At 33.0% G+C, this 15,734-nt stretch overlaps 1 protein-coding gene across 1 annotated transcript; it reads right to left on the bottom strand.

The window, feature by feature from the left end:
- Positions 1-47: 47 nt before the first annotated feature.
- noc3l (NOC3-like DNA replication regulator) lies at positions 48-15,694 on the bottom strand. The gene is made up of 21 exons (XM_051124087.1): positions 15,540-15,694; positions 13,511-13,721; positions 13,291-13,423; positions 13,039-13,196; positions 12,876-12,932; positions 11,867-12,000; positions 11,625-11,786; positions 9,901-9,994; positions 9,644-9,819; positions 9,426-9,554; positions 6,892-7,023; positions 6,153-6,233; positions 5,952-6,052; positions 5,760-5,832; positions 5,620-5,683; positions 5,473-5,544; positions 3,274-3,455; positions 3,057-3,185; positions 477-574; positions 313-397; positions 48-237 (listed from the first exon to the last, which is right to left on the bottom strand). The coding sequence occupies exons 1-21, from the start codon at positions 15,546-15,548 to the stop codon at positions 103-105; spliced, it is 2,415 nt and encodes an 804-aa protein (XP_050980044.1). The 5' UTR covers positions 15,549-15,694; the 3' UTR covers positions 48-102.
- Between the last annotated feature and the right edge of the window lie 40 nt (positions 15,695-15,734).

Below are 15,734 nucleotides of genomic sequence, written 5' to 3'. Positions count from 1 at the left end.
TTTACTTTTATCACTGCATGTGATAAATTGGCAACAGAAGGCTCTGCTGGTATCTTGGAGCATTTATTTTACACAAACTGATACAAAACAGCATTTCAGGTCTTAATTTACATTGATCCATGTTTCCTGCTGTGATGTGAAGTCTAGATTTGTCTCCTCGCTCTCGTTTTGAAGAGCAGCATCTATCTGCGCCTTCAGCTCGGAATCTAAAAACGCATCACCGATTGTGAAATGTTCCTGCAACGCAAGAGAAAATATTTAGAAAATAAAACAACACAATAAAAGTATTAAAAGTGTTGTTAAAAAGAAGACCTTTTTCTTTGAGGGAGGCTCTGCAACAGGAGGGTTGAAGTTCATGTCTTTAACGCTGTAGTCTTCAAACAGCTGCACCGGAGCCCTGCACAAATGCAATGAAAAATCTTTACATTTATTGTAATCAAAATGAGTTGTTGAAAAAGAGGATGTAGTGTCTTTACCTTCTGCTGAGCTCCATGCTGAGAGCACCTGATCCTTCACTAGGAGCACCTCTCATCAGATGAACTGCAAACTTCCTCACCATGGGGTGATAGTGTCTCTGGAAGAACAATCACACATTACAACTTGTTACGTCAGTATCAGGTGGTGTTTCCATTACAGATCTGCACAAAACTTTAGCAATATTTTCTGAATGATAAAAAAAAACACCTATTGTGAATTGACGGCATTTCCATTAACCGAAAGCGTCATTTTTTTTTTTCCTCTTGTGATAAGTCTTGGCAGCATCGCTGGGTAGGTTTACGTATATCACAGCCACTAGCCATTCATTAGATTAATGATAGCCATTATTATTGCTTATTCAAAGGAGATGTATGTATTTTTCATTAGTGAAGCAGTGTGGAGAGATGCTTCTAGGACACTCCAGAAACATGCCTTAATGTAGTTGGTATAAACGGCAGCATTGCATAGCCGTGATCAGCATTAATGGCAATCCCATATACTTGAAATATGTATGTATGAGCTTACAGACCAATTTGGAGTAGACGTCACAGTTACAAAAGTTACAGACAAGTAGTTGCAAAAAAAACACTGGTAACAAGTAAACGGGTAAAATCCATGGAATGAGAGAAAAATATATATTTTGTGCCTTTTGATATCAAAATCGGAATGCAAATAATTTTTATACAATACTGTCGTCAAAGACGCCATTAGAAGTTAAACGCAGATGTTTAAACGGACACACTATGGATGAAAACTGCTATGATTACTCTACTTTTAAAGCATAAATTTGGTTTAAACAATAGATCTACATAATATTCACATATGCTGTTCATAGGGAATGTAATGTATTAGCCCTACAGCTACAGCATGAAATATATTATTTAAACCTATTACTATTAACATTTTAACCTTTTTTATTTTCTCTCACAATTCTAACTTTTTTCTTACATTTGCAAGTTTATATCTCCTAATTCTGACTTTATAACTCGATTTAACAAAAGTGAGTTTATTCATTCCGAGGGAGAAAAAAAATAAAATAAAGAAGTGTGGGATATAAACTGAGCCGAGGGGAAAAGAGAGAATGACGAGTTGTTTTTCCTATAGAGTTGTGAGATATAATCTCGAATTGCAAAACTAAAGTCAAAAATTTGAAATATAAAATCAAATTTACTATTTTTTTTAATTTTTTAATGCCATGGCTCCATAGACTGCCACTGAACCGCCCACAAAAAACATCATCCCTGTTTCGGATCTGTAAGACTATCCCACTACCTAACGTCAATTTCGTCTAATAACAGTGCTTATTGCTCGGTGACCATTTCTTGTAATATGCAAATAACATTTTAAAAATGACATCTAATCTATATAATCTACACTCTTTTTAAACATAAGTATTTTCTACCGCATCCGTGTAATTCTTCTCTCCATAAAGGCTATCTCTCCCAGGTTTTCTGCAACCATGCTGCGTGCGGATCCCAAATGTTTACAATTGATCATGTGACTTTTACATAAGCCAGGCAACCTGTAAATGCAAAAATGCAATTTTACGAAATATTCCTTTTACAAACTGCCAGAAAGCTACCTCAGGTAATAGAAACGCAGTGACTCACACGCTATTATTGTTTTGTTAATAATTTAAATTTAATATTTTTATATTTTCTGTTTTTACTTCAATTGTGGTTTTTTAAAATATCTATTTAGTAATTTTTTTATTTTGGTTTCTTAACTTTAACACTTCAAGTAAAATTAAACAAAATTAGAAATTTTGCTTTGCCTATTAGCTGAAGTAAAATAAGTAAGTTTTATTATGGTTTTAATTTTAACAATAATTTTAACACCAAATAAATCCATAGAATTTGCACCTGAAATGCAACTGACTAGTTTTTTTTTCTAGGTTTTTCATTAAAGTTTATTTGAACTTTAATATGTTAGGAGCACATGCTAGTGAAGTTAAGGTTGTTTTACTTTTCAATTTTTTATTTCATATAAATATATTATTAATTAATATAATCATTTTTATTTATTTATTTATTATTTTTTAAAGTTATTTTTACAGTATTTATTGTATTTTATCTTCAGTATTATTTCTGGATGTAAAAATAAAATGTGAAGAATACACTACCAGTAAAAAGTTTTTGAACAGTACGATGTGTAATGTTTTTTAAAGAAGTCTTTTCTGCTCACCAAGCCTGCATTTATTTGATCCAAAGTACAGCAAAAACAGTAAAATTTTGAAATATATTTACAACTTAAAATAACTTATCTGAATATATTTTAAAATTGAATAAATTGTAATTTATTTCAAAAGCTGAATTTTTAGCATCATTACTCCAGTCACATGATCCCTTTAGGAATCATATTATATTGTATTCTTTGATGAAACATTAAAAATGTTACTGTCCAAAAACATTTGACTGGTAGAGTACATTAATGCAATTATTACTATTTTTTTCCCTCTAACAATGCAATTTTAACCCAACTTGCATTAAGGGGCAACTTGTTTTTCCAAAAAATTATAATATAATATAATATAATATAATATAGTTTTCCGTTTTAATCTTACTGTCTGTGACTGATACCTTCAGTAAGTGAAGCTCCCATAGTGATGTGTTCTGGGGGTTGCAGTATTCAGGCACATCCAGCTCTGGCAGATACACACCACTTCCCTGCATCTCATTATCCAGCAGGATGTCACACTTAGGGAAGGTCTACACAAACACAACATACACAAATAACGTTCACTTCACAACGCATAAACATGAAGGTGTAAATAAAGGAGGAGCAGCATTGGCTTACATGAATCAGTGTCCTGTTGGCCGCCAGGATGCCCACACACGAGTCAGGCATGAGGTGCAGACCGAGCGTGCTCAGTCTCTTCAGGAAGCCCTGCGCCCTCTGCAGAGTCACCTGCTTCCTGCGTTTGGTCAGCATGATGTCCAGACACTGTAGCACGATCTCCGTGTTCTCGTTCGTTCGTCCTGCAGCCGATTCAAACAATAGTTATTTCCATCCAAACTGGAATATCACATAACACATTTACAAATCCCATGTCATGTGTTCAGGAGAACAAAACCTTCACTTCCTGAAATACTGACAGAGAGAATCAGTCATAAAAAGTTTGTGACTCTTTTTTCCCTACATAATATTTACTTGCACAGATGAAATCTAGCAACAAAAGCAATCATGCAAAACAGTTCTGGGAGGTGATTACATCAAATCATTTTAATGACAAGACTGAATAAAAATGGAATAAAAAAAAAAATTATATTGTGTCTTTTTATCTCACAATTCTGCATTTATATTAGAATTATGACTTTCTTCTCAGAATGCTTTTAAGATAACATCTCAGAGTTCAAGTGTTATTTATTTTTTTTTTGCCAAAAAAAAAAAAAAAAAAGCTTTTTCACAACTGCGGCTTTGTATCTTGCAATTCTCATAAATACAAGCACAAAAAACAAAAACAAAAACAAAAAAAGTTGTGACATAAAAAGTTGCAATTACTTTTTTTTTTATCCTGTGGCAGAAACAAGCTTTTATAGACTTTGGTTCAGGCATATTTTAGATTTTAAAGGACTTTTCAAAGTTGTAAATAAGACTCAAAAACTAGAAAACAAGACTAAGAAAATACTATTTCAGTCTTTCTATTAATGAATTTCAATGTGTTAATTATTTGTGAAATTCAGTAGCAATTTCTGAGTTAAAATTGTTACAAAGTAAATCCTACTATTTTTTATTTTTTTATATAATACAAAAAAACATCTGCTTCAATTGAGCACATATATTTTGAAGTGCATTTTTAGGACTTCATGCACATTTTAGTGTTACTATCCAGTTTTCCCAAAATTGCATAAAAATGCACAGATGGAAGCATATGTATTGAAATTTGTTTATTTTATGTTCAGTAATACTCAAGTGTTTCTGCAGGATTTAAGAAGGTACATTTACGACTTCCAATTTCTAATGGTTTGGATCAGAGCTATTCAAGTCTTAAGCTTTTTTGTTTGTTTGTTTTTTGTGTGTATGTAAATAATAAATAAAGTAAAAAATAATGAGATTTTTTAATGAGAATTATATTTTCAGACTTAAAACTTTGTGCTGCTAATACAAGACATTGTGTTCATTAAAATTTTTATGTGCTTGGTCTTAAAAAAGTCTTAAATTCACCTTTATAAAAAATTTGGACTATTATTAAACATAAAATTAGTATATTTTGTGAATTTGTGTCATGTTTGTCCTTGTTTTAAGCCTAAACTCACTTAATTTTGTTCAGTTTCTTAGAAAACAAGACTTCATATCTACATTTTGCACCTTAAGTAAATGTATCTTAAGAAAGTTTATATATGTGACCCTAGACCACAAAACCAGTCTTAAGTAGCACAGATGCATTTGTAACAATAGCCAAAAATACACTGTATAAGTCAAAACTATAGATTTTTCTTTTTTGCCAAAAATCATTAGGATATTAAGTAAAGATCATGTTCCATGAAGATATTTTGTAGATTTCCTAACGTAAATATATCAAACCTTAATTTGAGATTAGTAATATGCATTGCTAAGAACTTCATTTGGACAACTTTAAAGTCGATTTATTAAATATTTTGATTTTTTTTGCACCCTCAGATTCCAGATTTTCAAATAGTTGTATCTCAGCCAAATATTGCTTATTTATTTAGCTTTCAGATGATGCATAAATCTCAATTTCAAAAAATTGACTCTTATGTTTCGTGGTCCAGGGTCACATATTTGTACTAGAAAGAAAGAAAAAGGTTTTTTTTTTTAGTGCAAGTAACATTTAATGCCACAAATGTAAGACTTTCTGCTTTGATTTAAGACCTTTTGCGGCCTTCATTTGTAGAAGGGTCAATTAAGACAGCCTGGTGAATAGGTCTCCGTCCGTTAATGTCCGGGACACTAAAAAGTGACGGATGTTCTCGCTCATATTAAATAACCAAGCGTCACTGCATGTGCAGAACAAAGAGACACTGGAGATCTTACCTGCGTGCAGCGTCAGCAGGGTTTTGTATAAGTGGTTGTAGAATTTCAAAGGGTCGATGGTGAGGACGTCACCTGTCGCAAACAGAGATGTATTTTAGCTCAGGGAGGGTGGGATGTTTGCGAAACCAGAGCTGTGACGGCACTGACCTTGTCCTGAGAGGATGTGGAAGGATGTGAGGATGCAGTGAAGGCTCTCGCGAACCGTCAGATCCTGAGAGAAGGAAAACCCTGAGATGTTAATGCATGAAATATGACATCAAACAAACGCTTCTGGTTGAAATACTTACACCCGATGTGATGAGGCCGTACAGCACCGCCAACAAATCATCGAAGAACTCCAAGTTTATCAAATGAGCAAACCTACAGGAGAACAGTTTGAACTGGGTTAATCAAGAACACAGCGAAATAGTGACTAAAACACTTTATTGCAGTGTAATAACACTATAATAAAGCAGTTTTACACATCATGTGGTACTTACTTTGCAAGACCTTCTAAAACGGAGGGCAATAAGATGGACTTCTGAGCTTTCTTCAGTATTCTGAAGTAGGTGAGGAACACGATGTTCAGCGTCTCTGTGTGCTGGAATCAAACGATGGATGATAACGAATATAAACTACATAAGGTCCTGCATTAAAAGAAACTGTTCGACATGTTCTCCGTCTACTCTAGTAAGACTTACCAATTTAATTTTTTTGTCCTTGTTCTCTGAAGCCTCTGCTTCTAGAAGTTCTTTCTGCAGCTTCTCCTCTGCTTTCTTCCACTGTTTAGGACAAGAAGATTGGTTCATGGTTACAAAACAGAAAAAACAATGTGGTATAGGTACACCAGTTTTCCAGCAGCTTGTATTCAGAAGTGTATTTCACATTCATTTCAGAAAATTCTTCATATAAAGACAAAGATTTTATTACCAAACCCACCACCTCTGAACTTGAAAATTAAACATTTGATTTTGGGCAAATACTGTGTACTCAGTATTTTTCTCAGCAATGTTTCTTGAGCAGCAAATCAGCATATCAGAATGATTTCAGAAGGATCATGTGACACTGAAGACTGGACTAATGATGCAGAAAATTCAGCTTTGCATCACCGGAATAAATTATAATTTAAAATATATTAAAATAGAAAACTGCTATTTTAAATTGCAATATTATTTCACAATATTCCTGTTTTTGCTGTACTTTTCATTAAATAAATGCAGCCTTGGTGAGCAGAAGAGACTACTTATTGACCCTAACTTTTGAAAGGTAGTGTGTTTATATATATATATATATATATATATATATATATGTATTTTTTTTTTTTTTTTTTTTTTAGGGCTGCGCATTTAATTGAATTTCTAATCGTGATTACAATTACAGATATATGCACAACTTCAAATCATGACATTGCAGTGAAATAATATTAAGCTCAGTTCAAACCTTCCGCTGCATTCTGGACAAATTCGCCCTCTTCTCCTTGAAGGACATGAACTTCTTTTTGGGTGCAGTATCTTCAGCATCTTTCTTCATTTCCACTTCTTTTATTCTCAGAGAGAGGAAACAATTCAGCACCTGTTGCAGTCACAGCACGAAACATCAGTAAAAATCAGTCATTCAAAACAACATTCAAAAAAGAACATTTTGTCATTATTTACTCTAACCCTCATGTCTTTCTAAACCTGTATGAGTTTCTTTCTTATATTACACATAAAAGAAGATATTTTGAAACTATGGAAGACAATGGGGACAAACAACGCCCAAACAACTTTTATTGTGAGCCAATATAATCAGAATTTATCAGACATGCAACTTTTATGTACTATACTAAACGCATGTACTATTTTTTCTAAGTTTTTCTTTTCTTTTTTAATATGTATATTATTTGTGTTGTAAATTCAGAACTCCAGACCAGCATAATAACAAAAACTAAAATCACTTAAAACATATAATTACTTTAAATAAATTAACTTAATAAATAAACACAGAAAAAAAAAATATAAACAATAAAAAATTAACTAAAAATCTTAAACTTATTTCTCATTTTCATTTAGTTTAACCGAAATTAAATAACAAACCACAACAAAATTACTAAAATTTTAACTTAAAACAGTAAAACAGTACAAAAACAGCCAAAATAAAATGAAAAATAAAATTTCAAAATATTATTAAAAACTGAATGTTAATAGAAACTACATAAAATATAATTTTCATTATGTATGAACATAAATTTTATTATATGTAACCCTGGACCACAAAACCAGTTATAAGGGTCAATTCTGAATTAATGATTTATTAGGATAGGACCATATTTGACTGAGATACAACTATTTGAAAATCTGGAATCTGAGGGTGCAAGATATTGAGAAAATCGCCTTTAAAGTCATCCAAATGAAGTTCTTGGCAATGCAATAAGTTTTGATATATTTACAGTAAGAAATTTACAAAATATCTTCATGGATCATAATCTTTACTTAATATCCTCATGATTTTTATTTATGGCATTCAGCTTTTAATGCTGTGTCATCTTTTCTAAAATCGTTGTAAAATTATCTTATTTATCTATTTGTTTATTATTATTATTTTTATTATTATTAAGGTCTACATTGTATTTTACTTTACCTTTTTTTTTGTTGTTGTTGTTTGTTTTGTTTTGTTTTGTTTAAAGTCTACCAGGGGTGGGATGGTTTGGGGTGGGTTCTTAATTTGCACAATTGATTTTTGCTTTATATTACTGTTATTTAAAGAAAATTCAATAAACAGTTGTTAACAAAAAAATATATATATCCTTTTGATTTTTGGCATAAGAAAAATGTGTAATTTTGACACATACAATGTATTTTTTGGCTATTGCTACATATACACCTGTGCTACTTATGACTGGTTTTGTGGTCCAGGGTCACATATTTAACTTCATAAAATATACTTCATAAAAAACAACAAATATTTCCAAAAAAAAGAAAAAAGAAAAAAAAAAAAAAAAAAAAAGAAATTCATGAATAATCACAATTATAATTAAAAGCTAAAGTATAAAAAGTCAAAATCTGACAATGTTCTTTGACTGAAAGTAAAACTGTTTACACGCTTTAAAAAGTAAAATGGCCATTTTTAAGGATTAGTTCACTCCAGAATAAAAGCTTCCTGATAATTTACTCACCCCCTTGTTATCCAAGATGTTCATGTCTTTCTTTCCTCAGTCGAAAAGAAATTAAGGTTTTTGAGCAAAACATTCCAGGATGTTTCTCCATATAGTGGACTTAAATGGGGACCAATGGGTTGATGGTCCAAATTGCCATTTCAGTGCAGCTTTAATAGGTTTTACACGATCCCAGCCAAAGAATAAGGGTCTTACCTAGTGAAACGATCAAGCATTTTCTAAAAATAAAAAAATAAAATAAAACATATATATACACTTTTTAACCACAAATAGTCTTGCACTAGCTCTGTGTCCTCAACTTCACCAACCAGTGTTTACAAAGTGAATGTGCAAAGACAGTCAAAAAAAAGGTAAAACAACAATGTTGGATGATTTTGAAGTTGGAGGACAAAATTAGATTTTTCACCCTACCCTACCTTTTTTTAACCGAAGTACACAGACTATTCCAAAACAATTACATAATGTGTGATGTTGTAGATACACATTGCAGAGCTAATGCAAGACAAGCATTTGTGGTTAAAATTCTATACATTTTTGTTTTTCTTAGAAAATGAGCAATCGTTTTGCTAGAGAAGACCCTTATTCTACAGCTGCGATCGTGTAGAGCCCTTTAAAGCTGCACTGAAACTGCAATTTGGACCTTCAACCCACTGGCTCCCACTGACGTGCACTATATGGAGAAAAATCCTGAATTGTTTTTCGAAAATCTCTTTTCGACTGAAGAAAAAAAGACATGAACATCTTGGATGACATAGGGGTAGGTAAATTATCAGTTTTATCATTGGACTAAGAGTTCCTCGACAAAGTATGGTGGTCGTACCTGAGGTTTGACCTTGTAGTTCCTGCTCTTGACAATGCCTGAGATGACCTTCACCACCGCTAATGAGGCATGACCCAGTTTATCCTGCTTCAGCAGTTTGCTGATGGCTTCACAACACATATCAGACACCTGAATGCAAAACAACATTTCAGTGACACTCTCCACAAGCAAACCTCAAAATGTTAAGTCTTTCCAACAAATATCACTAGCGGACTGACATTCCGGAAGGGGTCGCTCATCAAAGGCACCACCATGACTATGATGTTGTTGTGGAAATTGAAGTGTGGCAGAGCGACCATGAGCTCACAAATGCACCGGATGGCCACTTCAGCAAGACCTTTATAACTCTGAAGAGACACGGCCTGACTTTTCTTCTCCTTCTTCTGCTTCCAGTCTGAAACAGCATCAGATCAGATGGTTGCGATGAGAACGAATGGACTGAAGGGAAGTTAAAAGCACAGAGCACTTGATGTACCTTTGACTGTCTGTTCCAGATCTTCCAAGTAAAACTTATACTGGCTGATGAGACCCTCCTCAAACTCCCTCAACTGCATCGTCTCTTTTTTCACCTGAGAAGAATAGGAAATGCTTAAATGATGCATTTTTTGCGTTGCATTTTAATTCTCTGTGGTCCATGTATCCAAAAAGTCTATAATATGTGACCCTGGACCACAAAACCAGTCTCAAGTAGCACGGGTTTATTTGTAGCAATAGTAGAAAAATACATTGTATGGGTCAAAGATTTTTCTTTTATAGCAAAAATCATCAGGATATTAAGTAAAGATCATGTTCCATGAAGATATTTTGCAAATTTCTTACCGTAAATATATATAAACCTAATTTTTGTTTAGAAATATGCATTGCTAAGAACTTCATTTGGACAACTTTGAAAGGCTATTTTCTCTTTTTTTTTTGCACCCTCAGATTCCTATCCTAACAAACCATACATCAATGGAAAGCATATTTATTCTGCTTTCAGATGACATGTTAATCTCAATTTCAGAAAATTGAACCTTATGACTGGTTTTGTGGTCCAGGGTCACATATGATTTGAAAGGAGAACTCCACTTTACTCACCCCCTTGTCATCCAAGATGTTCATGTCTTTCTTTCTTTAGTCGTAAAGAAATTGTTTTCTGAGGAAAACATTTCAGCATTTTTCTTCATATTATGGACTGATATGGTGCCCCAATTTTAAACTTCCAAAAAGCAGTTTAAATGCGGCTTCAAACGATCCCAAATGCGGTTGTAAACAATCCCAGCCGAGGAAGAAGGGTCTTATCTAGCGAAACGATTGGTTATTTTAATAAAAATAATACAATTTATATACTTTTTAATGTCAAATGCTCATCTTGTCTTACTCTGCCTGGACTGTTCCGGTTCATGACAGTTAGGGTATGCCGAAAAACTACCATCTCATGTTCTCCCTCAACTTCAAAATCGCCCTATATCGCTGTTTTTTGTTAAGGGTGTTTGATGATCTTTGCAAGACTGGGTCGGGACTTCTACAGCGATGTAGGATGATTTTGAAATGATTTTTGAAGTTGATGCATAAAATATGATAGGAGTTTTTCGAGATACCCTAACTGTCTAGAGTCAGAATACACAGAGTTCAGGGAGAGAAAGGCAAGACGAGAGTTTGAGATTAAAAAGTATTTAAATTGTATTTCTTTAATGAAAATAACCGATCGTTTCGCTAGGTAAGACCCTAATTCCTCAGCCGGGATCGTTTACAACCGCATTGGGGATTGTTTGAAGCCGCATTTAAACTGCATTTTGGAAGTTCAAACTCGGGGCACCATACCTGTCCATTATATGGAGAAAAATGCAGAAATGTTTTCCCTCAAAAAAACATAATTTTGTTACGACTGAAGAAAGAAAGACACGAACATCTTGGATGACAAGGGGTGAGTAAACAGATTCATATGTGAATCTTTGTTTTGGATGTGGACTTCTCCTTTAAAGCAGGACAGACTCTTAATTCTTAAAGTAAAATATGGGTGAATCTGCCAAATTATAGACTGTTTCTTTGTATTATAATATGACAGAAGTTTTATTTTTAAAGTCTGATCATTTCAGTCTGAGAAAGCAGTGTAGGCTGAAGTTGTACTTACAGTTACAGTACATTTTCATTATACAATAAATTCTTTTATGCACAAAAGGTGAAAGAAAATTAACATTTAACAGTGGGCCACTGCACCTTTGTAGCTTTCTCCTCTTCTGTCAGGGGTCGGATTCGATATGATGGCACAATGTCCTTGAACACCTCCATGAGAGACACCATGACTAGCTTTCTGACAGTAACAGCGATGCACGGGTCCGTCTCCATCAGCATGGACCTCAGCTCCTTCAGCCTCTTGATCTAAAACACATGTGGAACGTCTTCATACATGTGACGACAATAGATCACATACAGAAGATCACTGCGAAGGACTGTCTTACATTCACATGTGGATCTGCGAGTATTGTGGACGACAGGCTTGCGATGCGCAGTTTCTTCTCCATCAGTCTCTGAGAGCGAAGCTCAAATTGCTCCTGAGCATTTAACAGTGGGAGGCTTTCTGGTTCCTCTTCCTCTATTTTTGATTTAAAGAAAGCCCAAAATATGGTCAAAAGTTGCTAAAAAAATAAAACAAATTTTATACATACAGAAATATATTTGAAACAATGCCCACAGTTTAAGATTACATTTTTTAAATATTAAAGAACAACATTAAAGATCTTTCTCTGCTCACTAAGGCAGTAAAAACAGTAATATTGCAAAATATTATTACAATTTAAAATAACTGTTTTCTATTTGAATATGTTTTAACATGTAATTTATTCCTGTGTTGCAAAGCTGAATTTTCAGCATCATTACTTATTCAGTGTCACATGATCCTTCAGAAATCATTTAATATGCTGATTTGCAGCTCAAGAAAAAAATCCTATTACTATAAATGTTGAAAACAGTTGTGGTGTTGAATATTTTTGTGGAAACTGTAATTTTTTTTTAGGATGCTTTGATGAACAAAGTTTAAAAGAACAGCATTCATTTGAACCTGAAATCTTTTGTAACATTAAAAATGTCTTTACTGTCACTTTTGATCAATCCTTGCTGAATAAAAGTGTCATGGGCAAAGTTATTAGGGTAGTCTGGGAGTTTGAGAATTTGTTTTAAAAAAAATTAAATCATAAAAATGTAGAATTAAAATAAAACAATCCAAATAAAATACTAAAAAAAAATAAACATTTTTATTATTTATTATAGTTTACCTGCATGTCATGTAACCAATAACCAACATCAAAGAACAGTGAACATGCAAATATGTTGCTATTAAAATATTAACTTCAAATCATAAATATATTTTGTATCAAAAGGATTCGACTAACAAAAACACTAGAATTTCTTTCTCTACTATATTTACTGCCATAGCAATTTCTTGAGAAATGCAAGAAAATTCACACCAACCTTTATTTAATTCATCCTGGTCGACTGGTTCCTCCTCTTCCTCTGCCTTCGGCACAACTAGAAAAAAAAAAAAAAAAAAAAAAAAAAAAAGAAGGCACAGTTAATCACAAATCACAGTCTTTAGCACCACAGCATTCACTGAAAGTCATGTGCCGACACACACCGGGTTTCTCCATGGTCTGAGGGATCAGGCCTCTCTTGTCTTTGATGGGCAGCAGATGAATGAGTTCTTTCTCTTCCTCCTGCTGCATCTTCCTGGGTATCTTCTCATACTTCTCCACCGGCTGCTCGGACTTGCGCTTTTTGGCATGTGCTGGCGCACTACAAATGAAAAATGATCAAAGACAAACAATATCAGTTGTTGGTCTACAGGGAAATAAACGTCAAGTGTTTTGTTTTAAACATGGCTGCTTACCATGAAGAGATGTCTCGAGTCAAAAAGGAAGCTTTCTTTGCCATGGCTTTGATCTGTTCTAGGTCATCCTCGTCCATCATGTCTACAGGCAGAGACTCCAGGAACTCCTCTTCTTCTTCTTCTTCTTCCCCCACTGTTATGATACATCAACATCACAACACCATCCTAATGCACAGCATGAGAACTAATATAAAAATGATCCAAAAACAGTTTCTCTCACCTGGTTTCTTTTTATAGCACTCCAGGGGTTTGGGGGTCTTATTGGAGACATTGGTAATGGCTTGTCGAAGTTTCCTCTGTTCTTTGCGGTATTTCTTAGCTGAGCTCTGTTGCTTAAACTGCCGATTCTTCTGTTTGTTTTCTAGCTTCAGATTGCTGGTTTTCAGCAGTTTTCTGAAGCTAGGCCTCTTTTTCTTGTTCTTTTTGGAAGCCTTGTGTGAAAGATGCATGAAAATACATTAAAATAATACATGCTAGTGTAAGAGATAATGGCTTATACACTGCCAATCAAACGTTTTTGAACAGTAAGATTTTTAATGTCTCTTCCACTCACCAAGCCTGCATTTATTTGATCCAAAGTACAGCAAAAACAGTAACATTTTGAAATATTTTTACTATTTGTTTTCTATTTAAATATATATTTTAAAATATAATTTATTCCTCTGATGCAACACTGAATTTTTAGCATCATTACTCAAGTCACATGATCCTTCAGAAGTCATTCTAATATTGTGATTTGCTGCTCAAAAATATTTATTATTATGTTGAAAGAAGTGATTTTTTCCCAGCTTTCTTTGATGTTCACAAGAACAGCACTTATCTGAAATATCTTGTGTAATATTACAAATTTCATCACTTCCGATCAATTTAAAGCATCCTTGCTAAATAAAAGTATTAATTTCTATCATTAGGGCTGTCAACGATTAATCGTGATTAATCGCATACAAAATAAAAGTTTGAGTTTGCCTAATATGTTTGTGTGTACTGTGTATAATTATTATGTATATATAAATACAAACACATTCATGTATATATTTAAGAAATATTTTCAAGCATATATATTTATTATAATTTTTATAATTTTATATTATATACAAATAAAATTATTTTGTATATTAATAACATATTTCTCATATATATACACATTAATTTGTGTGTATTTATATATACATAATAATTACACACAGTACACACACATATATTAGGCAAACTCAAACTTTTATTTTGTATGCGATTAATCGCGATTAATTGTTGACAGCCCTAATTTCTATAATATTCAATAATTCCCAAATCAGCATATCAGAATGATTTCTGAAGGAGCATGTGACACTGAAGACTGGAGTAATGATGCTGAAAATTCAGCTTTGAAATCACAGGAATAAATTACATTTTAAAATATATTTAAATAGAAAGCAGTTATTTTAAATAGGTGAATATTTCAAAATTATAATTCAAAATTTCCAAAATTAGATTTTTCACCAGATAATCTGCCTCAAATCAATGGAGTTTAAATCCTTTTGCTCTACTGTTAACTTAAATACTGCAATAACTGAAAATCAAGATTTTTTCCCCCCTAATACTTTATCAGTAAAAAATGTTTTTTTCTTCTTCTTATATTTGCATTACATTACATAAAAACAAATGGTGTATAATTTAGAGATCAATATTCCTTGGCATAATGGAATATCTTCAAAATATAAAATATTACAAGAAAAATATTATTGAACTAAATGTGTAAGCATTACACTTACTGCCTTTGGTCAAAGTTAAGAATACCAAAGGATTAAACAAAATAAAAGGTTAATTATAAGTATACGATACTACATTATATGTACTGTATGACATGATACAGTAGAGGTTAATCATATAATAATATATTCTATAGCATGCCATTTATGATATAGTATGACACACCAAGTGTTTATACTAGAATACAACAATAAAGTAAGGGTAAAACTAGTATAGTATAATCAAACAAACCAGCAGGGGTTGAAAAGTGTAGTTTGATATGACACCGAGACATTATATTAGTACAGTACACTAGTATTGTACAGTAAATAAGAAGGCAAAGTTTTGACGAGTAAAATATATGAAAAGTCAAGCGTTATTCAATCTCGAATATCACTCTTACACACTCAGTTCAGTGTAAGTGAAGCACATTACTGAAGCTGAGAGACATTGCTAACAGAAGTTGGTGATGTTATACTCACTTGCGTTTTCGTTTGTGTATTAATTACAAAACAACTTACCGGGGCCATATTGATCTGTGGGTTGACTCAACTATCGATGATGTTTCAAATGTGTAAATCCGTTTAATCCCACAAAAGTGTAAGTATCCCCTCTTCACACATGCACCACATGGACAGGAAGTAAACTAAGCGAGACGCTACATGAGTGGAGAAACAAGCGTTACGCTGCCTTCGAGCGCCACCTGGTGAACCGGA

The sequence above is a fragment of the Labeo rohita genome, chromosome 12 (assembly GCF_022985175.1).
Source record: "Labeo rohita strain BAU-BD-2019 chromosome 12, IGBB_LRoh.1.0, whole genome shotgun sequence".
Taxonomy (NCBI): Eukaryota; Metazoa; Chordata; class Actinopteri; order Cypriniformes; family Cyprinidae; genus Labeo; species Labeo rohita.
Note: the sequence above shows the minus strand (reverse complement) of the source record. Positions and strands in the feature narration are given on the sequence as shown.

Excerpts from the sequence above, each read along its gene's own strand:
- noc3l (XM_051124087.1), bottom strand. Across the intron at positions 9,820-9,900 it reads TCTGGAACAGACAGTCAAAG|ACTGGAAGCAGAAGAAGGAG; the intron begins GTACATCAAGTG and ends ATGCTGTTTCAG. Across the intron at positions 398-476 it reads AGCATGGAGCTCAGCAGAAG|GGCTCCGGTGCAGCTGTTTG; the intron begins GTAAAGACACTA and ends GCATTTGTGCAG.